The following is a 24,710-nucleotide window of genomic DNA, read 5'->3' on the forward strand; positions in this document are numbered from 1 at the left end:
TAACAAAACAGCTATTTTCAATGACTACTTATTTTTGTCCAGCTTTAACATCGGTATCGATATCGGTTATCGGCTACATGAGTTTTAAAATAGCGGATATCGGCCAAAATCCCAATATCGTGCATCCCTTAAGTAAATAAACCAGAAAGCACAGGCAAGGAACTCAGGAATCAGAAACTAGAAGACGCAAAGGGACACTAACATTAGGAATGAAGCAATGAAGACAATCCAGCAAAGATGAACTGCACAGGAGGTTTATATATAGGAGACAGAACAAAAGATGAATCAGCTGATAGGGAGCAGGCGGGGAAAGGAGCTACTAAAGAGAATCTAAGGGGAAAGAAAAGAAACACTAGGGGGCAGCAAAGAATAACCAGTATCTAACTGTAACTAGGAAAGAAGCTTAAATTAACTAAAGGTAAATAAAACTAACGATTGACTAATTGAATTACTTAGATTTAAACTTTTTGCAGCGCTGTTCCTATTTCTTTTCTGGCTTTCTGTGTTTTTGAAACAAAGAGACGATTTGAAGTGTTTATGGAGATTGATTTGTTTGTTTGACCCACAGCTTGTCAGTGTGATGTAGATGGGACCCTTCCAGGAGTTTGTGACAGGAAGACCGGAGCGTGCATGTGCCGGCCGGGTGTCACCGGGACACGCTGTGACTCGTGTAAACGAGAGCACTGCGACTCTTTCCCTGCCTGCGAACTTTGCCCAAACTGTTTCTTCACCCTGGACTCCCAGCGAAAGAACCTCAGCCTCGCTCTGGAGAAACTCGCTTCCAGGGGTCCATCTCTTCCCGGAGGCACCGGCGATCTTGGAAATCTGGGGCCACGCATTCGGGCTCTTGAGGCCAGCCTAAACTTGATCAGAGACTCTGTGTCCCAACCATCCAGCACTGCCTCCCAGCTTGATGATGCCCTGAGCCAGCTGGACAAACTGGAGTGAGTTCACTGCAAAAAATTGAATTCTAAATAAGTAAATTTTTCTTAAAATAGGTGCATTTTTTTTCTTAAATTGAGACGCAGGTGAGACAAATTCTTATTTATTTCTAGATTGTTTTTGCAGTTTTGCTTTTGGAATTTTTTGTCTGTGCACTGCAAAAACAACAAAGAAATAAGTAGAAATGTCTTAAATTAAGTGTATTTACCCTTAATTGGAGCAGGTTAATAAGACGGAATGAGATTTTATACACTTAAAATAAGACCATTAAAATAATAAGACAATTGTTGTTTTTTTTCTTATTTTATTGGCAATTCAAGACAAAAAGCACCTATTTTAAGAAAAAAAAAGACATATTGAGATTGACATTTTTTGCAGCGTGATAGTTTTGTTTTGTAGAGAGATCATAATTATGCACTATTTGCCTGCACTGTTTTGTTTTGAGCTGCTAAAAGATTGTTATAACCATGAGGAACAATGACAAATAAGTTTGAATCTAGTTTAAGTCTTTAACAGAGGGGGGGGGGAGGGGGGGCGTGAAGGGAAGAAATTCAAGATCAAAATCAACTATTTAACATAGAAAAAACTAATTTCCTGTCATTTCAAAGAATCCAAGCCATTTCTCATTGGAAAAAACATGCAGTTTAATTCAAAGGGAAATAATTGTTTTTATTATTTAGGGAAAATCAATTTAAACCAGAAATGTTATAATTTTGCTATGAACAGACAAATTATTGTTCTTTGTTTTCACTTTTTCTGTGTGGTGTTTTTTTTTTTTTAACCAACTCCAACAAGTGCGCTAATAAAGCAGACTTACTCTGTTAGGCCAGGTTATTGTTCCCTTTAAGACTTTATATTGGTTTATGAGCCCAACATTAATGTTTTTCCTCCGATGCATCACCTGATTAGATAAAACAGGTTTTTTCTCTCACTTCTAATCACCTTTTTTGTTTTTCTGCAGGGATGAGATAAATAGAGTGAATGATAATCTTCCTTCTCCAGTGAGAGATCCTGGTTTGAAGTCTGAGCTGGATAAAATACAAGCTCTGCTGGATAGCCTCTCTTTGATTTATGACGCCAAGGCAGGAGGAGGCGGGACCGACCCCAGCAGCACAGGTCAGCTCTACCAACTTTCTCTGGGACGGATCCATCTTTAGTGTTTGAAATAAAAGCTGCTAGAAGATATTATCATCATCGTCAGAACTGGACAGACTTTGAGATTTTCTCCTTTTTTTCCTACAGAAGCACTTGACGCCGTCAAGAAGGCGTATGATGAATCGACAGAAGCAGAAAAGAAGGTGGATTCTACTGAAGACACGGTGAAGCAATCCAGTGACATCAGAGAGGAGGCAGAGGACCTTCAGGGCCAAGTGCAGCCGAACAACACCAGAGACCTGAACAAGCTAAAGCAAAACATGGCCACCCAACCAGACCTGACTCCTGTGGCTAAACAGGTATCAACCATGAAGAAGCTGCAGCTTTATAACAATCCTGAAACTGGGAAAGAAACAATTTAATTCATCCACAATGCAGAAATGATCTAGAAATAAGAAATTCTTCATTTAAGTGTATTTACCCTTAATTTGAACCGGTGAATGAGATGATTTGCCATTGGAAATAAGATAATTAGATGATGTGCGCTTGAAATGAGACATGCAACAGTTTTTTCTCATTTTAAATGTAAATTGTCTTGTTGCACTGGCAAAGTGTTTCACTTACCTCAAGAAAAAAATGCATGTTATGTTATTTTAAGAAAGAAAAACTTATTTAGATTTCAGTTTTTTCCATGCAATAAAAGAAGCATGACAGGAATAAAAGTGAAAAACAGCAGCAGCAGATTAAACTCTCAAATAAAGCCTTAAATTGCAGCCAATCATCTCACCAGTCTCATCTAATCTGCTCCCTGTGTAGCTCCTATCTGATTGTGACTGTTTTCCAGGTGTGTGGCAGTGTTCGGTCAGAGCCCTGCACCCCTCTGCAGTGTGCAGGGGAAGCTTTGTGTCCAGCAGAGGGACACCAGGCCTGCAAGGACGGAATAAAGTGTGTTGGCGCTCTACCATTGAGCCAAAAGGCTGATGCTGATGTGATGGATGTGAAGGACCGACTGAGCAACCTTAGCGCCAAGATCACAGAGGCTACCCAGATGGTAAGCTGCCTGTCCCCCAATACGCTGCAAAAACTGGCTAAAAATAAGTAAACATTTCTTAAAATGAGTTGATTCACCGTTAATTGAGTAGGTAAATAAGATGATCTGCCAATGGAAGGAGTATTTTTTACACTTAAAAGAAGATCATTAGACTTGAAGTAAGACAAATCAGTTTGTTTTTTTTGTCTATTTATTTAATGTAAATCATCCTATGCCATTCAATTCAATTCAGTTTATTTATATAGCGCCAAATTCACAACACATGTCATCTCAAGGCACTTTACAGTTCAACCAGATCAAATTGATACAAAGTTTTCTATCTAAGGAAAACCAGTTGATTGCATTGACTCATTGACTCAAATACAATCCCCCACACTAAGCATGCTTGTAGCGACAGTGGAGAGGAAAAACTCCCTTTTAACAGGAAGAAACCTCCAGCAGAACCAGGCTCAGTGTGAGCGGCCATCTGCCGAGGCCGACTGGGGTTCAAGGAGACAGAAGCAGAGATACAAAAAGCAGCTGTAAAAGGCGGCCCCGTCCAGGAAACACACAGCCAGGCAGACAAGCTCCAAGGCAGCTCCCATGCCAGAGGATGAAGAGAGCACATCCACTCAGTCACGGTCAGAGAAACAGGACCACACTGGAAAACAGGCCGATCTCCAACATCTATAAACAAGGGTGTTGATGGCAGCAGCACAGCTGATGTTTCTTTCCAGGATGACGTCACAGCCAAACAGGAACAGACGAGGCAAAGCTACTCTGAGGAAAAGCAGAGAGAGCAGAAGGTTAGAGATTGAACTAACAGATTCTGCAGAATAGGAGAACAGAGAGAGAATGAAGCAGAATGATGAAATGGGGGTCCCTATGTCCTCCAAAAGTCTAAGCCTATAGCAGCAGAACTATAGAGATAGCTCAGGATAACCTGAGCCACCCTAACTATAAGCTTTATCAAAAAGGAAAGTTTTAAGCCTAGCCTTAAAAGTAGACAGGGTGTCTGCCTCACGGACTAAAACTGGTAGTTGGTTCCACAGGAGAGGAGCCTGATAACTAAAAGATCTGCCTCCCATTCTACTTTTAGAAATTCTAGGAACCACTAGTAAACCTGCAGATTGAGAGCGAAGTGCTCTGTTAGGAACATAAGGAACAATCAGATCTCTGATATCAGATGGAGCTTGGCCATTTAAGGCTTTATATGTGAGAAGGAGGATTTTAAATTCTATTCCGGATTTAACAGGAAGCCAATGAAGAGAAGCCAGGATAGGAGAGATATGATCTCTTTTTAATTTTCATTAGAACTCTGGCTGCAGCATTTTGGATCAGCTGAAGGCTTTTAACTACAGTTTGTGGACTTCCTGATAGTAAAGAATTACAATAGTCCAGCCTTGAAGTAACAAATGCATGGACTAGTTTCTCAGCATCACCCCTGGACAGGATATTTCTAATTTTTGCAATGTTCCTCAGATGAAAGAAGGAAATTCTAGAAACCTCCTTGATATGGGACCTAAATGACAGGTCCTGATCAAAAACAACACCAAGATTTTTTACTTTATTATCTGAAATCAGTTTAATCCCATCCAAATGAAGTGACTGGCTAATCAGTTTCTTTTTCAGAGACTCTGGTCCAAAGACTATAACTTCTGTTTTGTCTGCATTCAGAAGCTGAAAGTTAAGAGTCATCCAGGTTTTTATGTCTTCAAGACATGCCTGTAATCTATGTAATGGGTTAGCTTCATCTGGATTTATAGACAGATATAGCTGGGTATCATCAGCATAACAGTGGAAATTAATCCCATGCTGTCTAATAATTCTACCAATTGGGAGCATGTATAAAGTAAAGAGAATTGGTCCTAGCACTGATCCCTGTGGTACTCCACAGGTAACCTTTGAGCGTGTTGAAGATCTATCATTAACATGAACAAACTGAATTCGATCAGATAGATAAGATTTAAACCAGTCTAGTGCTGTTCCTTTAATTCCAACAAAATATTCAAGTCTTTCTAAAAGAATATTATGGTCAACTGTATCAAATGCAGCACTAAGATCCAACAGGACGAGCACAGATACAAGTCCATTATCTGAGGCCATGAGAATATCATTAGTGACTTTCACCAGAGCTGTTTCAGTGCTATGATGAGCTCTAAAGCCAGACTGAAACTCTTCAAAAAGTTCATTATGGTGGAAGTGATCGCAAACTTGTTTGGCAACTACTTTCTCAAGAATTTTGGATAAGAAAGGAAGATTGGATATAGGTCTATAATTGACCAAGTCATCTGGGTCAAGAGACGGTTTCTTAAGCAGAGGTTTAATTACAGCAACCTTAAAAGCTTTAGGTACATATCCCTGTAACAGAGATAGATTAATCACATCTAAAATGGAGGAGGAGATCAAAGGGAATACCTCCTTAAATAACCTGGTTGGAACTGGATCTAACATACAAGTTGAAGGCTTAGATGAAGACAATAATTTTGCTAATTCAGAGAGTTCAACTGGATCAAAGCAGTCTAAACCCAGTTCAGATTCCATGACTACCTCAGGTACAATCGCGGATAGAGGAGTGCTTATGATCTTATTTTTAATAAAATCAATCTTATTTATAAAGAATCCCATAAAGTCATTGCTGCTAAGAGCAGGTGGAATGGACGGTTCAACAGAGCTATGGCTCTGGGTGAGTTTGGCAACTGTATTAAAAAGAAATCTAGGATTATTCTTATTCTCCTCTATTAATGAGGAGAAGTATGCTGCTCTTGCTTTACAAAGGGTCCTCTTATACAGCAGTAAACCATTTTTCCAGACTAGGAAGGACTCTCGCAGGCCTGTGGAGCGATATTTTCTCTCCAGTTTCCTAGCATTTTGCTTCAAAGTACGCAGCTCTGCATTAAACCAAGGAGCAAGCTTTCTATTTTTAACGGTTTTCATTTTCAAAGGAGCTGCGTTGTCTAAGGCAATACGCAGAGAACTAGCAACCCCATCAACAAAATCATCAACCTGTGAAGGGGAATAAGCTAAACTTTTGCACTCTGCAGCACTGCTCAGTGACACAGAGGAGAGAGAAAGTGAAGCAGATTCTTTAAAATTTATAACTGCACTATCTGATAAAGATCTACTAAAATTGAACCTTCTTTTGGGGGAGGAGAACTCTGTTAAAGTAATCCTGAAGGTTATTAGAAAGTGGTCAGAGAGGACAGGGTTGTGAGGAAATACTGTTATTTCTTCACATTCTATGCCGTATGTCAGCACAAGATCCAAAGTATGAAGATGAGAATGTGTGGGACTATTCACATTTTGAACAAAGCCAATAGTGTCTAAGATAGCATTAAAGGCTGCTCTTAAGCTATCGCCTTCAATGTCAGCATGGATGTTAAAATCTCCCACTATGATGACCCTGTCAGTATTTAATACCAAATCAGAAAGGAACTCTGAAAACTCATCTAAAAATTCAGAGTAAGGACCTGGTGGACGATACAAAGTTACAAAAAGAAGAGGTTTTCTTGCCTTGAAATTTGGATCAGGGAAATTAAGGGTTAAATGTTCAAAAGAGTTGTAGGTATTAACTGTTTTGGGAGTAATCAGTAAGTCAGACTGGAAGATTGTTGCTACTCCTCCTCCTCGCCCAGAACTTCTGGGGATGTGAAAATTTAAATAGCTTGAAGGAGTTGCCTCATTTATGCTCACATAATCCTCTTGCTGCAGCCAGGTTTCTGTAAGGCAAAACAAGTCAATGTGATTATCACAAATCAAGTCATTAACTAGTAGACTTTTAGAGGAAAGCGATCTTATGTTAAACAGACCGCATTTAATTGTTTTAACTTTTTCCCCAATTTGAGTTATTTTGATTTTAATTAGATTATCATGATTTACTCCTTTGGGAATCTTTGCTAATTTATTAGATTTTGGTCGTGGGCAAGACACTGTCTGGATGGAGTAAAGAGTGGGTAACAGTAGAGAAGCTGCAGAGATGTGTGTTAAACTACAACTCTGCTTCCTGGTCTGCACCCTGGGTGGTCAGGGTTTTGGAGGACTAATAAATGTGGCCAGATTCCTAGAAAGAAGAGCTGCACCATCCAAAGTGGGATGGATGCCGTCTCTCCGAATCAGACCAGGCTTTCCCCAAAAGGATTGCCAATTATTAATGTAGCCCACGTTGTTTTCAGGGCACCACCTAGACAACCAGCGGTTGAATGACGACATGCGGCTAAACATGTCATCACTGGTCAGATCAGGGAGGGGACCAGAGAAAATTACGGAGTCCGACATTTTTTTGGCAAACTTACACACCGAAGCAACACTAATTTTAGTGACCTCCGATCGGCGTAACCGGGTGTCATTACCACCAGCGTGAATAACAATCTTACTGTATTTAACCTTATCCTTAGCCAGTAGTTTCAGGTAGGATTTGATGTCGCCCGTTCTGGCCCCCGGCAAACATTTGACTATGGTCCCTGGTGTCTCTAATGCCACGTTTCTGACTATGGAGCTGCCAATCACCAGAGTGGGCTTCTCAGTGGGTGTGTCACTGAGTGGGGAAAACCGGTTAGAAACGTGAACGGGTTGGTGGTGACCAGTGGGCAGAGATCCACGACTACGCTTTCTGCGTACAGTTACCCAATCGCCTGGCTGCTCAGGCACTTTTGGAGGACAGCTACGTGGGGGGCCTACTTTAACTCCTGGATGTTCAACAGCCTGAAGCCTGGATTCTAACTCTGACACCCTCGCCTCCAAAGCTACAAAAATACTACACTTATTACACATCCCATTATCACTAAAGGAGGCAGAGGAATAACTGAACATCTGACACAGAGAGCAGGAGAGAGGAGAGGAAGAAGGAAGAGTTGGAAAAGAGTCAAGGGAGGGAGAGAGAGAAGCCATAGCAATGCTAAGCTAGCGCTAGCCTAGGCTAGCTACTTCTTGCTATCAGAAATAAAACCGTGTGAAACTGACAAGTGCTCAGTAGAAAAGTGCAGCAGAAGGTGCTATGTTTTAAAGTAGTCAGTTAGAGTTACTTAGATACAGAGATATCACAGAGAAAATAACTTAACTTCAGATGGAGATCCTCTGAACAGCTGCACACTCAGTTAATCCAAACAGGAAGTGAACAGGTCCAAACAGGAAGCCATTGACAAAGAAACTCACTTACCTGCTTAATTTAAGAGAAAATGCACTTATTCTATACCTCTATACCTTATTTAGGGGAGTGGCGACCTGGTGGTTAGAGCTTGGAGTCCTGAGGTTCTGAGTTCGAGCCCCACTCCCAGAATACCACTCTGGGTCCCTAAGAAAAGAGCCCTAACCCCACACTGCCTCCCGGGCGCCGCACAATGGCAGCCCTCTGCTCCCCAAAGGGATGCAATAAAAGCAGACAGTGGATTACGTTGCTTTGAACTTGTGACACAATGCAAAAACTAGCTAAAAATGAGCAAAAATGTCTTAAATGAAGTGAATTTACCATTAATTTGAGTAGACAAATAAGACGATATGCCAATGGAATGAGTAGTTTTACTCTTGAAATAAGATAATTAGATAATATGCACTTGAAATAAGTGAGGGCAATTATTTTTTCTTATTTTAAATGTAAATTGGCTTGTACAATTGGCAAATTGTCTGACTTACCTCCTCAATTCAAGAAAAAATGCACATATTGTAAGAAAAACTGACTTATTTAAATTGTAATTTTTTGCAGTGTAGCATCATGGCAATAAAGTTGAATTCTATTCTATAATTTTTTTTGCAGAGCAGCTTTGCTGCAAAGCAAAAACAATTCTTTTCCCTTCTGCTTATTTTATCTAAACTTTATTTCTCTCTACAGCTTCAGGAGACACAGAAGGAAACAGATCAGGTGAAAAAATTAGCAAAGGACCTGGCTGATGATTCTAAGAAGGCCAGGGATGAGCTGGACGAGGACTTAAAGAAAACACGGGACGTTGTTAAAGAGCTCAAAGACTTTCTGTCAGGTAAATAATGTAATTCCTGGCTGCAAGGACTGGTCAGGGTAGAAACTGTGGTCAAATATTAAACCTTTCTTTGCATTTAGACCCATCCTCCAACCTGACCAAGGTCCAGGAGGTGAGTGACTTCATCCTGAAGGCCAAGCCGCCCATCAGTCGGCCCGAGCTGAAGGAAAAACTGGAGGAGCTTAAAAAGCTGGCTGCAAATTTACCAAGTACCGTAAATGTTCTGGAGGAGGCAAAACCACAGCTGGAAGCAGCCAAGAAACTGCTGCAGGAGGCAGAGGAGGCCAGGTGAGCCCTTATACCGCAAAGAAAACGCATCAGACGGTAACAGGAAGTGAAAAACAAGCAATTATCTCTCCTTCACTGATGGGAGAGTTTGGGGTTAGCATGCAGGTTATTGCTAAACTAAGGAAGGCGTAATGCCTTCAAAAAAATCAGACAGCTTAGAGGTATCTCTTAATTATTAATTAATTACGAGGTAAGATCTAATAATTACAATATTTTATCAATATATTTGGTCATGATTACTTGAGCCGGTAATGAAGCTTCTCTCAGAAACTGGTCTTCATGATCACTTCTTAAAAATATCTGCATCTGTTCCACTGAACAGTTCTCCAGGTCTGACCTGATGTGTGTTGGAGCTCCGCTCCTGTTTTCAGCTACATCAATTAAGTATCCAGCTGTAACCCTGGGATGAGTAAACATGCAGCCATATGACAATACGTGGAAACTTGTCAACAGCTCCGTTAATTAGGGATGCAGGATATAATCGGCCCCCTATCGGTATCGGCCTGTATCGGCCGATATTTAACCCGATATTTGATCAGCTTCTGAGATTCTAATGTCTAAAAAAAAGAATACTACTATTTGTTCCTCAAAAACTTTTTTTTTACAGACTTAAAAACTTCTAAAGACGAGGGAAAAAATATTGATCCATTAAAATATCCCAATATCTTCATATGCTGATATATTGCCATTTAAAAACACCATATCAATCTCTTTTACTAATGAAATATTGCTATATGTCATCGTTATGCTACGAAATCCCCCCAAAATTCACCAAATGTTGCCATATTTTTATATGTTGATATATTGACGCGGTATCGATCTATTTTACTAACAAAATCTCACAAGAATTTGCAAAATATCACGAGAGTTTGTAACAGAACGATGAAATTTCACCAGATTTTGAAAGTAAAATAGATCGATACCGCGTTTTTAAAAATCTATTTGATATCAGCATATGAAAATATATTTGAGTATATTATTTTTCAAAGTGTCAGAAATGGATAACAAAACTGCTATTTTCAATGACTGCTTATTTTTGTCCAGCTTTAACATCGGTATCGATATCGGTTATCGGCTACATGAGTTTTAAAATATCGGATATCGGCCAAAATCCCAATATCGTGCATCCCTACCGTTAATATGTTGGTTTTAGTTAGTCATATAAATTGACCTGCTGCATGAAGTTGGGACCTCAGCTTTACTCCTTCAGGATCTAGGATTTTTAAGCAGGTAATTATTTAAAGAAATGACTTACCTAGATTTTGATTTTTTTACAGTGTGTGAGATAAAATCTCATTATATTGAGAGCATTAGTTAACTTGTAATTTTGTGATAAGCTGTCTGATATTTTTTTCTTAGGTGAGTGCAATACAATTCCTTACTAAATATTCATGTTTATTCCTCCAGTATAAATGCTGCTGTTTAAAAACACTTTTATAGATGTTAGAGGAACAACTTCAGTAAAAGTGTAAAAGTCACATTTTTAAAACTACTTGAAGTATAAAAGTAAAAGTAATGCAGGAAAAACTGTTAAGGCCAGAATCTTTACCCCTGTTGCTACCCGATCCGTACCGGTAGCACGATCCGTACCATCAGCTCATTTGCGCCTGCGCGAACAGAATAACTTCCGGATGGCAGCAGTCCATTGTATTGCTTGACGTCATTTTTCTGGAATAAAAATCCAAATTTTCGGGAAATGTTCCCTTATCAATGAAAAACTGCAGGTCACGAAAGGTAGCAAATGAATCCATTAATGGGATCAGTACTGCTGGAGTGCATAGTTCAGTACAGAGTAAATCAAATATTTAAACAAATTTAAATATATACGCTGTGTGACGTATATTTGCGCATGCTCAGAGCAATCAAAGTAACTATCACAAGGCGATTGAACTTTTTTATGTATTTCTGATTTTTTATTTTTAGAAAATGCAATATTGACGAAAATACAAAGATATACAAAAAGGAACCCATGCCTCTAAAAAATACAAAAGAATAAAAAAGTAAGAAAAAGGAAATATTGCCACCGGAAGTTATTCTGTTTGCGCACGCGCAAATGAGCTGATGGTATGGATCGGGTAATGACAACCCCCCCTACCCTATTAAAGGAACATTTTTCTACAATTGTGGATGATAACTTCCATAGACTTTATTTTCTCAGTTTTATAACTAATGGTAACTTTTAACTTTGCATCATCTTGAATAGCTGTTTATTTTGGTGAACAACAGGTTGGGGCAGCACCGAGTCCAACCACAAAGAAATTAATTGTCTGGATGAAACTAATTATTTTGATGGTTTTTATTTTATTTAAATACGAACAGGCCATAATGAAAATGGACTTAAATGAAAACTAATGACTCTATTTTTAAAATGTAAGGAGTAGAAAGTAAAAAGTTGTCTAAAAAATTGTTATTCCAATAAAATATAGATAGCCAGAATTTCTACTTAAATATAATGAAGTATTTGTTACTTGATGCCTCTGCTGCTAAGCTAGTTAGAATTTATATAAACTTGTTCTCGGCACCTTATGTTTGAATCTGTAACCAGCGTTTATGGAGCTGCACAGAGCAGCTTTTTACGAAAGCTAAAGCAATAAATGATGAACGTGTTAATGAGTGGGAAAACTGTTACTGTGGCACATTAACAGGGACAAGGCTCTGGAAGCCAAGGATGACGTCACTGAACTCCTGGAGGACTTGGATTCAAAGAAAAGTTCCTTCCCTGACTTGGAGGGAAAACTGCAGGACAGCATGGATCTCATCCAGAACCTGAACAAAGACCTGACCCAGGTAGGAAGATTAAACCCTCAGTTTAACATTCATTCATCAATTGAAGAAAAACTTCCCCTCACTGTTTAATTGATTCAATTCCTCGATGAAGGCTGAAGGCCAGCTGACGCCAGCAGAGAAAGCTCTGGACGATACTGGAGCGCTGATGCCGCCAATGAAGGAAACGGTAGACAGACTGAAAGAGCTGCTGCAGGACGCAGAGCAGAAGGCTCCTGATGCTCTGGAGGACGCAGGGGAAGCCGTGGAAAAGGCAGCCGCTGCAGAGCCGGTACGTTCCTCCAGCAAATAATAACCTAAACCCAGGGGGGGGGGTTAGGAAATGTGTGTGGGGCCCTAGGCAAAGACAGGCTGGGGGCCCAACAAATTAAAAAGATAACACATCAACCCATTCTCCAGATAGATAAATGTTAATAGAATAGACATCCATTATCTGTTCTAGGTTGTGTCCCTCTCTTCTTGTCCCTTTTCTTCTTGTTTTCCTCTCTATGTTTTGTACTCAGCTGACTTTTCATGCTGTCTCTAAAGGAATGAAAGATTTTTTCCAAGCACTAAGCTCACTTAGCTGATTGCTCCTTCCTGTGTTTCCAAAAAGGCCAAAGTAAATAACCCAGTCCTTCTTTTCACTGTAGACAAGCCATGATCTGCTTCTCTGTTCTCCATTTTTCATTTGGATGAAATAATAGCTGCATGAATCATGACAGCAGACAAGATAGAGGAGAGCAGGAGGCGGGGTTACCAATCTACTCGCTCTGGAGAGCAGAGTTCGCTGCTTTTAGATGTTGTCTCCAAAGTCTCCAGTAGCAGAAAAAAGTCTGTAGATTTGGCGCTAGGAGCTTTTTAGAAATCAAAGTGCTAGAGGGGTCTGAAAAGTGGCTAAATATAGCGACTAAAGCGCTAAGTTGGCAACACTGCTCTTTGCATGGTTTGTTTTCAAATGGTTTGCTGCTGTCTGTTTGGACCTTTCTGAACATGTGCAGCAAATGGACTGATCCAATATGGAGGACACTGGAGGGTATTAGCCTTTTATAAGACATTTTGTCTTATAAAAGGCTAATACCTGCTAACCACACATAAACAGTGGACACAGTTTTTTTTGCCAATGGGAAGGGACCCAAATGCCAATTGTTAGCGGGTCGACCCATCTTTGAAAAACATGCGGTAACCCCCTATTTTCTGTGGAAAGAGGCTGAAGTTTGAGTCTCTTCCCTCAAATGGGAGAGAACACTGATCCCATGTGGTTTCCTCACTCTCTGCCCCACAGAGCACCAAGTCAGGAGGAAATCATCTGCATTTAGGATCAGAAGAAATCACTGTTCCATCCTCGAGAATGAGGATAAATATTCTTATATATTTACTGATGGATGTTTGTTTATTTTGTAGGATCTGAAAGATTTGGAGGATAAAGTTGGTCAACTTAAAGACAAAGCAGATACTGGAGGGACTGGAGAGACGGACCCTGTGGGAGATAAACTGGAGAAACTGCAGGAGAAAGCTGTAGATCTGGCCAACACCACGCAGAATATGACAGATTCCCTGCAAGGTAACAAAGGAAATTTTATTCCTTTACTATCATGAACTGTGACAAACTTCTGTTTGTCAATTGTTACCTTTTAAGTTGCAGATTGATGCTGTAAATGTTTTCAGTTTTGTGCCATAATGACAGAAGTATCATTTAGAAAGTATAATTCATTCTCAATCTGTGACATCATCCCTGCTGGGTTTTTTTTAGGAAAAGCAGACTCTCTCAGAAGACTCCAGGAAGAGATCCTCCAGAAGTCTACGAAGCTTGAGGGACTCGATGCCAAGCTTCAAGACATCTTGAAAACTCTTCGATCTAAAACGGAGAAGCTGCACAGCTGTCAGAATTAAACCCGCTCCTACCAGCGCTCTCTGATCGTTATAACATACATCTTTTATATTTGCACTCTTTGCATCGCACTTTTTTCAGGAAAATCATTCTTTGTGCTGAAAGATCTTACTCTGCGTTTCACTCTGAGCTACGCTCCACTGTTGGAAAAAAAGGGACAGTATTTATTTTTTTTTGTCTTTACATTTTTATAATAAATGGTAGTTTTCTGAGAAACCTAAACCGTTTGGAGTTTATTTTCTTTATTAATGCTTTTTTTTCCCAAGAGAAACGGGAGGAGCATTAGATAACATATATATTACATGAAAACAATAAAAAAACTGTCATGTATGTTAAAATACAGTCTTATATGGCATGACTAGTGCTGACCAGGGATGCACCGAGAAATCTACAGCTGTCGTAAACCGGATGATTTATTCCACTGACAACAGTCTCTCCAAAATTAGGAATAATATTATTTCTTAATTAGCAGACACCACCAGGGGTCCATTTCAAGAAGCAGGTTTAACAAACTCAGATTCAAATCTGCAACTCTAAATTGATCTAGCCTAAAGTAGTGAACTCCAAGTTTTCAGTTTCACAGTGGCTGCTATGAATTAGTTCAATCAACTCTTAAGAAGAGCCACTTAGTTTAGCCCGTGTGTAACAAGTATGAAAAGCCGTTATCAGTATAGCACAGATTCAATTAATCACCACGGCAACAGAGAGTGCCTATTTCACCCCATTGGAACTAGAGATTTTAATACAGAATGAAAAAAATAGAGAACGTGTTGAAGACATAGAAACAGTGCTACATCTGCAAAGGAGGGGAAGATGGTGAAAGAGATTGTTGCTCGAGTTGCTCTATGGCAGGCCGTTCTTACATTTATTCAAATTACTCTCCTCTCTGTTGTTCCATTTGTAAATCACTAAAATAAGATTCTTCCTGATCAAAATCGAACTCTGAGACTGAACTGTAATATATTTTCTAAATTACATTTTTCTAGCAGAAACTGAATTTTAGAGAGTAAAGTAGTAAGAATTAAGGTGCTGTAGGAGATCTTGGTAAAACGGTTCCAGCAAGCTATATTTTTGAACATACATAACCATGCCTCCCCCTTCAGTCCACCCCTCGAAACCATGTCTTCAAAACACATGAACACGCATGCTGTCTGCAGCGCATCTACAGCAGCAGGAGCTGATCTGGGAGCTGGCAGGGAGTCAGACGCAGCACTGCTGATGCAGAGCGCTATGAACACTCCTCTGAAACAGTTTATTAACGCCTAAATTAACTTAAGATGCAGAAACCTGCCAGCAGAATATGTTCGCCTTTATTATCCTGCTGCCTGCAGTTTGGATTAGGTACATGAAAAATGCCTTCCTGCCGCCGCTGCAAAGCGCGCGGAGGCGACCGGGCTGCTGCTGGGGATTCCCAGTGACAGCGCAGCGCCGGTATGTGGGGGTCTGAGCGGCTACGACAGAAATAATCTTTGAAGGCAGGATGGTAATCTGGATGAACTGACTGCACAGACCATGTTTTCAGGAGGACTTTCTCACTTCAACATAGATTCTAACTACTTTCTACCCGCTGATCACAGCTAATATAGCCGCCATTGTTCCAGGCAGAGAAAGGATAGGGTAGCTCCGCCCAACACGCATCAGACCTGCTTTTCCATCGCACAGCCAGAGCAGCACAGATGCTTTAGCAGAGCGTCAGAACTAAACTGGTGCAAGCATCAAAAATGAAGCAGAACGTGCGTTTTTGCTGCTCCTGCTGCTTTAGGTTTGAACGTAGCATAATACTGGCTAGCTTCCAGTCATGGCCTTCTGCACAAGCACTGGGGGTTGATTCGTTCATGTCTCAGGGGGGAGGGACAAGCAGACGACCATGATTGACATGTCAGGAACCAATACTGGACCACACACCGTGTTTTATTCATTGATTTCTCACTGTAGCGGGACCATTTATTTTAGTTTTACTTCCAGAGCTTCTATTTCACTGCTGGCTAAGCGGCTGTGTGGAGATCTTTAAGCCACGTGGTAAAAAGGGCGTCAGAAAAGATCTCCCACTGCACCTTTAAGTTATACATTTAAAGTGGCCATTTTGATATTTATAGTGACTGAAACAGTGGTTGAGGAAACTCAGAGTTTACCCGATTTCGGGTTTAGAAAACTTAAGGAGTTTTCAGTAAACCTGCTTCTTGAAACAAACCCAAGGATGTTCTGACAACACCGGAAGTATTTCATCCTGAAGGAAGAAGATGAAAAGTTCTGCTTGGTTTCTACTCGATGCCTTTGTGGACTTTCCCTATAAGGGGTTAGGTCTGTCAATAAACGCATGGTGGGAGGCCATCCATGGCACAAAATCTTAAATGAATTTAAAAAAAAAACTGATTTTGGAAATCCAAATTTGGAATCTGTAAAAACACTTTTTAGCAGGTCAAGAAAAACACAGAAAATATGAATTAATCTAGAAATAACTGATCGGTGCATCTCTAGTGGAAGCAGCATCTTTCCACAGGCTTGTGGCACTTAATGACTTTCGTTAGAGGAGCAGCTTTAAAGACAGAGACAGAAAAACAAAAAAACATCAGCATTTTTTAGCATTAGCAGTAACACAGAGCACAGATGCATGTCCTGGTCTGTAAAACATTTTATGTTGAGAAACAACACTGAACACATGTGTTCATGTTTTTCAAACATTGTGGGGACCGGCTGCTCCTCATGAGGACCAATGCCTGATCGCACAGCTAATAATGCTGTTTTAGGCTAGGGTGTGAAATGAGTTTCGGTTAGGTTTAAACCCCTAATTTAAACCCTTAGGTTAGGTTTAAATCTGTAATTTAAACCATTAGGTTAGGTTTAAATCTGTAATTTAAACCATTAGGTTAGGTTTAAACCCATATTTTAAACCCTTAGGTTAGGTTTAAACCCCTAATTTAAACCCTTAGGTTAGGTTTAAACCCCTAATTTAAACCCTTAGGTTAGGTTTAAACCCCTAATTTAAACCCTTAGGTTAGGTTTAAACCCATAATTTAAACCCTTAGGTTAGGTTTAAATCTGTAATTTAAACCATTAGGTTAGGTTTAAATCTGTAATTTGAATCATTAGGTTAGGTTTAAACCCATAATTTAAACCCTTAGGTTAGGTTTAAACCCCTAATTTAAACCCTTAGGTTAGGTTTAAACCCATAATTTAAACCCTTAGGTTAGGTTTAAATCTGTAATTTAAACCATTAGGTTAGGTTTAAATCTGTAATTTAAATCATTAGGTTAGGTTTAAACCCCTAATTTAAACCCTTAGGTTAGGTTTAAACCCATAATTTAAACCCTTAGGTTAGGTTTAAATCTGTAATTTAAACCATTAGGTTAGGTTTAAATCTGTAATTTAAATCATTAGGTTAGGTTTAAACCCAATTTAAACCCTTAGGTTAGGTTTAAACCCCTAATTTAAACCCTTAGGTTAGGTTTAAACCCATAATTTAAACCCTTAGGTTAGGTTTAAATCTGTAATTTAAACCATTAGGTTAGGTTTAAATCTGTAATTTAAACCATTAGGTTAGGTTTAAACCCATAATTTAAACCCTTAGGTTAGGTTTAAACCCCTAATTTAAACCCTTAGGTTAGGTTTAAACCCCTAATTTAAACCCTTAGGTTAGGTTTAAACCCATAATTTAAACCCTTAGGTTAGGTTTAAATCTATAATTTAAACCCTTACGTTAGGTTTAAATCTATAATTTAAACCCTTAAATTAGGTTTAAACCTGTAATTTAAAGCCTTCGGTGAGGTTTAAACCCTTACCCTAAACCTAACTGGTAAGTGTCACAGTCAGGCTGTAGAAATGAGTTAGAAAAAAAACAGGAGTCAAATGAAAGTCCCCACAAGGATAGAGAAACACTGTGTGTGTCTGTTTTTATACAGTGATATAAAATAATCAGGTCATTATTTTGAGGCTGTGTGTGAAAAACTGAAATCTGAGATTACAAAATAAAGCGGGATTAAAAATCTGAGGAAATATCTCTATACTGGCCTTCAATGGTTTCCCAGCATAACCTGAAACAGCATAGATGAATAGAGCTGCGTTCACAAAGGACAGACTAGCAGATTAATAACTCGAATGAATCCCGGTTACAAGTGAAAACATCGTCGGAAGCGGTGGATCTCAGACTTCTGGCTGGGCCTTTTTTTTACACACCCCAATAATCCCAGCACTGGAAAAATGATCTAGAAATAAGGAAAACTTTCTTAAATGAAGTTTATCTACCCTTAAATGAGATAGTTTGCCAGTGGAATGAGTCGGTCATTCTTTATAATGCGGTGCCTTTTGCATCTCAATCCGTATTTTCTGTAAATATAAAGATGTTTTATAATATATAGAGTTCTTATTAAATACAAACTATGGTCTATTATATAATTAAGGACATGACACCTACTTTCTGCATTTTATTTTATTTTGTTTTGTGTGTGTTTTTTTTTGCCTTGTCCCCACTTTTTTATTTGTAAAAGTAAAAACAATCCGCTTTGTTTCAAAAAATATATAACCGCAGATGTCTGGGGGACAGTGATTGGCCTCCATGTTCTGAATGCTGGCGTACCATAAATGATAAATGATGAACAGTTTAGTTTGTGCCTTCAAGTCGTCGCCCATAGGAAGACGTTACCTGGATATATGTTCAAGTGTACAGCCTTGTTTTCAAGAGTAAATCTTATAATCTGCCAAAAAAACAAATCCCAAATGTTGACACCCAAAAGGCCCTGCATTTAAAGAATGACCCAAATTTTTAACTCTTAAAACAAGATAATTAGATAATATGCACTTGAAATAAGAGACAGCAATTGTCTTTTCTTATTTCAAATAACTGGAGAGCTCCATCAGTGACAGACTGCTGCACCTTAAATGCACCAGGGAGCGTTATCACAGATCCTTCCTCCCAGCAGCTGGAAGACTCTAGAACCACCACTGTTCCCAACAACCTCAGTAAATGGTTCCATGCATGCTGGTTTTGCAGTTTCTACCTCAGTCAGTTAAATAACCTGCTGCTGTCATTCTGCACATCTCTGATGTTGCTGCTATTTTCAAATATCCGTTACTGTAAAAATGTTCATAGCTGGATATTGGTTATTAATTCTCCAGGTGCAGTTTTATATAATTTCCCCACTGTGGGACAATAAATGGATTTTCTATTCTAAATGTAAATTGTCTTGCTCCATTGGCAAAATGTCTCTCTTACCTCAGTTCAACAAAAAATTCACTTAATTAAAAGAAAAAACTTATTTAGACTTACATTTTTGCAATAGAAAATGAAATATTGCAACAAAGACAGCTATTATTTCCTTTAAACTTGTTAACTGTTTATTTCAGCAACGATCAATAGATCAAAAAAATTATATTTATCAAAACTGGTAATAATTGATTTCTCCCAAGCCTCCCATGCAATTGAACTAGCTGCCCCCCCACTTTGAGAACCAGTGTTCTAGAAAATGCTGCTTTAATCACGCCTAAACAAACTCTGTGTCTAAACACAGTTCAAGGGTATGTTACATATGAAAATAAACTCTTAATGAATAAATGCATGACTTTGTGCATATTTGTGAGTAGCATGTCCCTCTGGCCCTTCATCATGTCTCTGAATCTGTAGTCACAGATATCACTTAAATGGGCTCGTTATCTGCAGCAAACAGCATGATGGAGTCAGTCGCAGGTGGCTTGATGAGGACGAGGCTCACGGATTCATAGAACAAGCTGCAAAAACAAATCAAGTGTGTGAAAATGGTGGAAACAAAGTTTCCTTGGAATTCGGGGAGCAGTGAGGAGATTTTACCTTCATTAGAGGTGATTCTGTTCGTCACATGAGCGTGCAGACTCCAGACTGAAACGGTTGTTCCTTCCTCTGAGCCACAACATCCAAGCTGAAAAGCAGCACACAGCCAGAATTCATTACACCAAAATAAAGCTCATTATGACATTTTAATCCTGGGAATGTTTGCCCCCCTGTGGTAACATACAAATACCACAGGGGGGCAATGTTTGCTAATGAATTCAAGCCATTAGCATGGGAAGTCCCATCCTTACACAGAGATCATAGTGGCCTTACACAATTGTTCTGATCAGAAAGACACATGATTAGCGGTAGGTCTGGTGGTAACCAGACAGCGTTAAAATTTCCCTTGAAATATATGATACTGGTTGCCTTCCTCAAATAAAATTTCGCTGTGATGGCAGAACATCTCCATTAATCTTCTTTTCGCAAGTCAGTTTGGTCAAGATTCCATTGTGTCTTTCTTTTTTTTTTTTTTTTTGTATTGCTGTGCAGAAAATTTGCAGCTGCTGGAAAATGTTTGCCTCTAATTCTGGCCTCCTTCTAATAATGGCCTGGACCAAGATGTACCTCTAATGGCCTATATTAGAGGATTTACGGTATGCATATGTGGATATGGACTTCGATAAATAATATTTGCACTAAAAACATTTCAGTTTGTGCTGTAGAAATGTGAGATTGACCTGGATATTATATTAAATTAAATATACAGGTGCTGGTCATAAAATTAGAATATCATGAAAAAGTAGATTGATTTCAGTAATTCCATTTAAAAAGTGAAACTTGTATATTATATTCATACATTACATACAAACTCATATATTTCAGATGTTTATTTTGTTTAATTTTGATGATTACAAATGACAACAAATGAAAATCTCAAATTCATCATATCAGAAAATTAGAATATTACTGAAGACCAATAAAAACAAAGGATTTATAGAAATGTTGGCCAACTGAAAAGTATGAACATGAAAAGTATGAGCATGTACAGCACTCAGTATTTAGTTGGGCCTCCTTTGGCCTGTATTACTGCAGCAATGCGGCGTGGCATGGAGTCGATCAGTCTGTGGCACTGCTCAGGTGTTATGATAGCCCAGGTTGCTCTAATAGTGGCTTTTAGCTCTTCTGAATTGTTGGGTCTGGTGTATTGCATCTTCTTCTTCACAATACCCCATAGATTTTCTATGGGGTTAAGGTCAGGAGAGTTTGCTGGCCAATTAAGAACAGGGATACCATGGTCCTTCAACCAGGTACTGGTAGCTTTGGCACTGTGTGCAGGTGCCAAGTCCTGTTGGAAAATGAAATCTGCATCTCCAAAAAGTTGGTCAGCTGCAGGAAGCATGAAGTGCTCTAAAACTTCCTGGTATGTGGCTGCGTTGACCCTGGACCTCAGAAAACACAATGGACCAACACCAGCAGATGACATGGCACCCCAAACCATCACTGACTGTGGAAACTTTACACTGGACTTCAAGCAACGTGGATGAAGTGCCTCTCTTCTTTTCCTCCAGACTCTGGGACCTTGATTTCCAAAGGAAATGCAAAATTTACTTTCATCAGAGAACATGACTTTGGACCACTCACCAGCAGTCCAGTCCTGTTTCTCTTTAGCCCAGGCAAGACGCTTCTGACGCTGTCTGTGGTTCAAGAGTGGCTTGACACAAGGAATGCGACAGCAGAAACCCATGTCTTTCATACGTCTGTGTGTGGTGGTTCTTGAAGCACTCACTCCAGCTGCAGTCCACTCTTTGTGAATCTCCCCCACATTTTTGAATGGGTTTTGTTTCACAATCCTCTCCAGGGTGCGGTTATCTCTCTTGCTTGTACACTTTTTTCGACCACATCTTTTCCTTCCCTTCGCCTCTCTATTAATGTGCTTGGACACTGAGCTCTGTGAACAGCCAGCCTCTTTAGCGATGACCTTTTGTGTCTTGCCCTCCTTGTGCAAGGTGTCGATGGTCGTCTTTTGGACAACTGTCAAGTCAGCAGTCTTCCCCATGATTGTGTAGCCTATAGAACTAGACTGAAAGACCATTTAAAGGCTTTTGCAGGTGGTTTGAGTTAATTAGCTGATTAGAGTGTGGCACCAGGGGCCATCAATTTTGAACCTTTTCACAATATTCTAATTTTCTGATATGATGAATTTGAGATTTTCATTTGTTGTCATTTGTAATCATCAAAATTAAACAAAATAAACATCTGAAATATATGAGTTTGTATGTAATGTATGAATATAATATACAAGTTTCACTTTTTAAATGGAATTACTGAAATCAATCTACTTTTTCATGATATTCTAATTTTATGACCAGCACCTGTACAGTTAAAAGGCAACTTTGGCCAGATGCAGGTTGATAAAAAATTTTATGTTTAACTTTTTAAGCTTAAGGATTTACTTAAAGCCAGTTGGCATGGAGGTAAAGGGAGAACCAAAAGAATGTTATTCTCGCCACCATCCACTGGACTTAAGGTGCACTTTCTCTCAGGCTGATTGTGGAGGAGCTTCCACAGCAATGGGAAAGAAAACTGATGATTAGAAGGATATCTCTGTTTCCTTTATAATACAAATCCTGGGGCTTTTAAGAGAGCTGTTTGTCCAAAAATAGAGGATAAATAAGAACCCACTAAGATAACTGAGAATATGGGAATTCTGCTGAACAGCCTCATAACAAACGAGCTGCTAAGCCAAGAACATTAATGATGTTGCTGTGAATGAGATGAAATGCAGCTGCAACAAAAAATAAATCCACATAAATAGTAAAGGTTGCCTGTAGCAACATTCACTATTCACACAGATCAAAGAATCTACTTTGAGGTACTTAGTCATTTACATTGTTTAAGCGCTTGGACTTCCTGCGGAGGATGAGGAGAGCCCTTTAGAGAGCCCTTCCATATCAATGCATCTTTTAGCACCATATTTTTCTCCCACACTGTTTAAATTTGATCACCACTACAGTTTTTGGAGTGGAAGTGTCATGAAAGCTGTACAAAATAAAATTTCATTTTATATACACTACACTGTACAAAATGACCATAAAAGTTGTCTAAGTCTAACATTAGGGCTCGGCACGGTTCATCTGTGGTTCGGTTCTCTGATAAGAAAGAGAAAATGAGCAGACCGCCTCATCTCCTATTTACAGACAGCTGACTCATATTGCAGGTTTCCCAGTGTGTCCGTCTTTGCAATTCACTGATCTCTTCACCTGTTCATCAAAAGAGCGCAGTGTCGCCTGGGATGAGGCCGAGACAGAGGCTCTCATTGAAATTTGGGCAGAAGACGCTATCCAGCCATTTTTGTTTGTGTAATTCCCACTTTGAGAGCTGTAGTATCGTCAACCGCCAATAGGAGGTGAGGAACCGTACTATTGTGATGTGTTAATGGTCGTAAGAACCAAGCTCTGCATGGTTATCTGATCCTAGCTCAGTCCGAACTCGACACGGATCGGTTTGATGGGGCTAGTTTAATGGGGCGAAAGGCCCATAGAAATGGTTACCAGTGACCATGACGGACAAGCAGCAGAACATGGATGGAATTAACTGATTTCTGTCGAAAATAACAATCAACCCAACATTATCCCAACAAATGCACGGCCAATCATAAATACCAAAAGCTGTGGATGAGATATCATATGAGACCAGCAGACATCATATAATCAAGGAAACATCAGTGCAAATGATTTGGTTGTACCCAAAACAAAAGAAGTTGGTTGAAAATGCATTCTAATGCCATTCAAATGTTTCACTTCATCTGTAGATTTATTAGCTTTAATTCCTTTGTATGTGTGGATTACTTACAAAAAGTCAAGGTTAAAAAACATTCCACTGGACTTTGTTTTCCAAGTTTCCCATCCAGAAAGCTTTTTCAATTCAAAATCTCTGGATTATTGTTGAGTTTCAGGCTTTTATAGAGTAGCCCCAACAAAAACCTGGTAATGGCTTCAAAAACATGCAGATTGAAACGGGAAAACCTGCTCCAACCCTTAATAATGGGAGTGGTTGAGGTCGTTATTGGCCTGCAATACCCAATGGCCCATTCCTCTGAAAAGGCAGTCGTTAACGGTCATTGTTGGACTGGCTGACCTTTTATTTTTTATTTTCTGTCCCCCTTGCATAGCGATGGGGGTTGAGATGGTACTGGCAAGGAATCCACTGTATTGCTTCATTGTAGGTTTTTAAGAGCTGAGTACCCTCCCTCTTTTTAAGGTTGGTTTTTCTCTTTTAACATAAATGCCTTCATTCACACCCATTTCAAACCACCTATCTTCTTTATTCATTCTTTATTATTTATTCTTTATACCATTTTGAACTGAGAAAGCTTCCTGCATGGGAAGCCAAACCTCTTCAAACTTTGTAAAGCAGTGGTTTGTTTTTTAACGTCTTGGAATGACTACGACCTGGATGACGGAGAATCTCCACCAGCAGTGTGGATTACTTGTTTCTTTACTTGCTGTAATTTATAGAGAAACTCACAACTAAAAATCTAATTCTTAATGTCTCAGTATTTCTATAACACACTGTTTTTGTTCTTTAATTTGAAAAACAGGAAAAGTTTAGTAGGTCTCACCTCTGAGATGGTCTAAAATGGGTGTCATCCTGTGAATGGAAGCTATGGGCGCCCTCTGCAGTGGGTGCGCCTCCAGGTTGGCTGTGGATGGAGATAAGAGATGGACAGATCCCTCTGCCTGACTCTGTGGTTGTGCTTGATAGATGATGAGCCATCACAATAGGGTTCCCGTTAGAATCCAGGGGGGCGTCCTTCTCACAGCGGGGTTTTAGCAGCTCTGAGTCAGACTCTAGAGAAGACTCTACTACGATGTTGGGTAGAGGGAGGGGTGATGGGTATGCCTCTGTGTGGGAAAGCTGTAGTTTCCTCATGTGGTTGACAACTGAGGCTACATTGAAGGCCTGCTGTGGGATAATGCAAACACATAA

The 24,710-nt window shown here is 39.5% G+C and overlaps 2 protein-coding genes across 3 annotated transcripts in view; one reads left to right on the forward strand and one right to left on the reverse strand.

Moving 5' to 3' along the window:
• Positions 1–14,200, forward strand: part of si:ch1073-15f12.3 (laminin subunit beta-3) — a 47,780-nt gene extending 33,580 nt beyond the window's left edge. Inside the window, exons 14-23 of the mRNA XM_038269064.1 lie at positions 569–944; positions 1,904–2,058; positions 2,185–2,396; positions 2,882–3,088; positions 8,892–9,036; positions 9,117–9,324; positions 11,970–12,111; positions 12,203–12,379; positions 13,492–13,651; positions 13,841–14,200. Coding sequence (XP_038124992.1) covers positions 569–944; positions 1,904–2,058; positions 2,185–2,396; positions 2,882–3,088; positions 8,892–9,036; positions 9,117–9,324; positions 11,970–12,111; positions 12,203–12,379; positions 13,492–13,651; positions 13,841–13,980 — 1,922 coding nt within the window. The 3' untranslated portion in view covers positions 13,981–14,200. The remainder of the gene's footprint in view (positions 1–568; positions 945–1,903; positions 2,059–2,184; positions 2,397–2,881; positions 3,089–8,891; positions 9,037–9,116; positions 9,325–11,969; positions 12,112–12,202; positions 12,380–13,491; positions 13,652–13,840) is intronic.
• Positions 14,201–19,276: 5,076 nt separating this feature from the next.
• The window catches only part of LOC119772597 (calcium/calmodulin-dependent protein kinase type 1D-like), a 39,108-nt gene continuing 33,674 nt past the window's right edge, over positions 19,277–24,710 (reverse strand). The window contains exons 11-13 of one of the 2 annotated variants that reach the window (XM_038269057.1): positions 24,343–24,683; positions 19,779–19,866; positions 19,277–19,699 (exon numbers count right to left, since the gene is read on the reverse strand). In XM_038269057.1, the coding sequence (XP_038124985.1) occupies positions 19,803–19,866; positions 24,343–24,683 (405 nt within the window). In that variant the 3' untranslated portion in view covers positions 19,277–19,699; positions 19,779–19,802. Of the gene's footprint in view, positions 19,700–19,778; positions 19,867–24,342; positions 24,687–24,710 lie in introns of both variants that reach the window. The other variant, XM_038269056.1, reaches the window with a different exon arrangement.

The sequence above is a fragment of the Cyprinodon tularosa genome, unplaced genomic scaffold (genome assembly GCF_016077235.1).
Source record: "Cyprinodon tularosa strain WSP-4 unplaced genomic scaffold, ASM1607723v1 ctg719, whole genome shotgun sequence".
NCBI classification, from domain to species: Eukaryota; Metazoa; Chordata; class Actinopteri; order Cyprinodontiformes; family Cyprinodontidae; genus Cyprinodon; species Cyprinodon tularosa.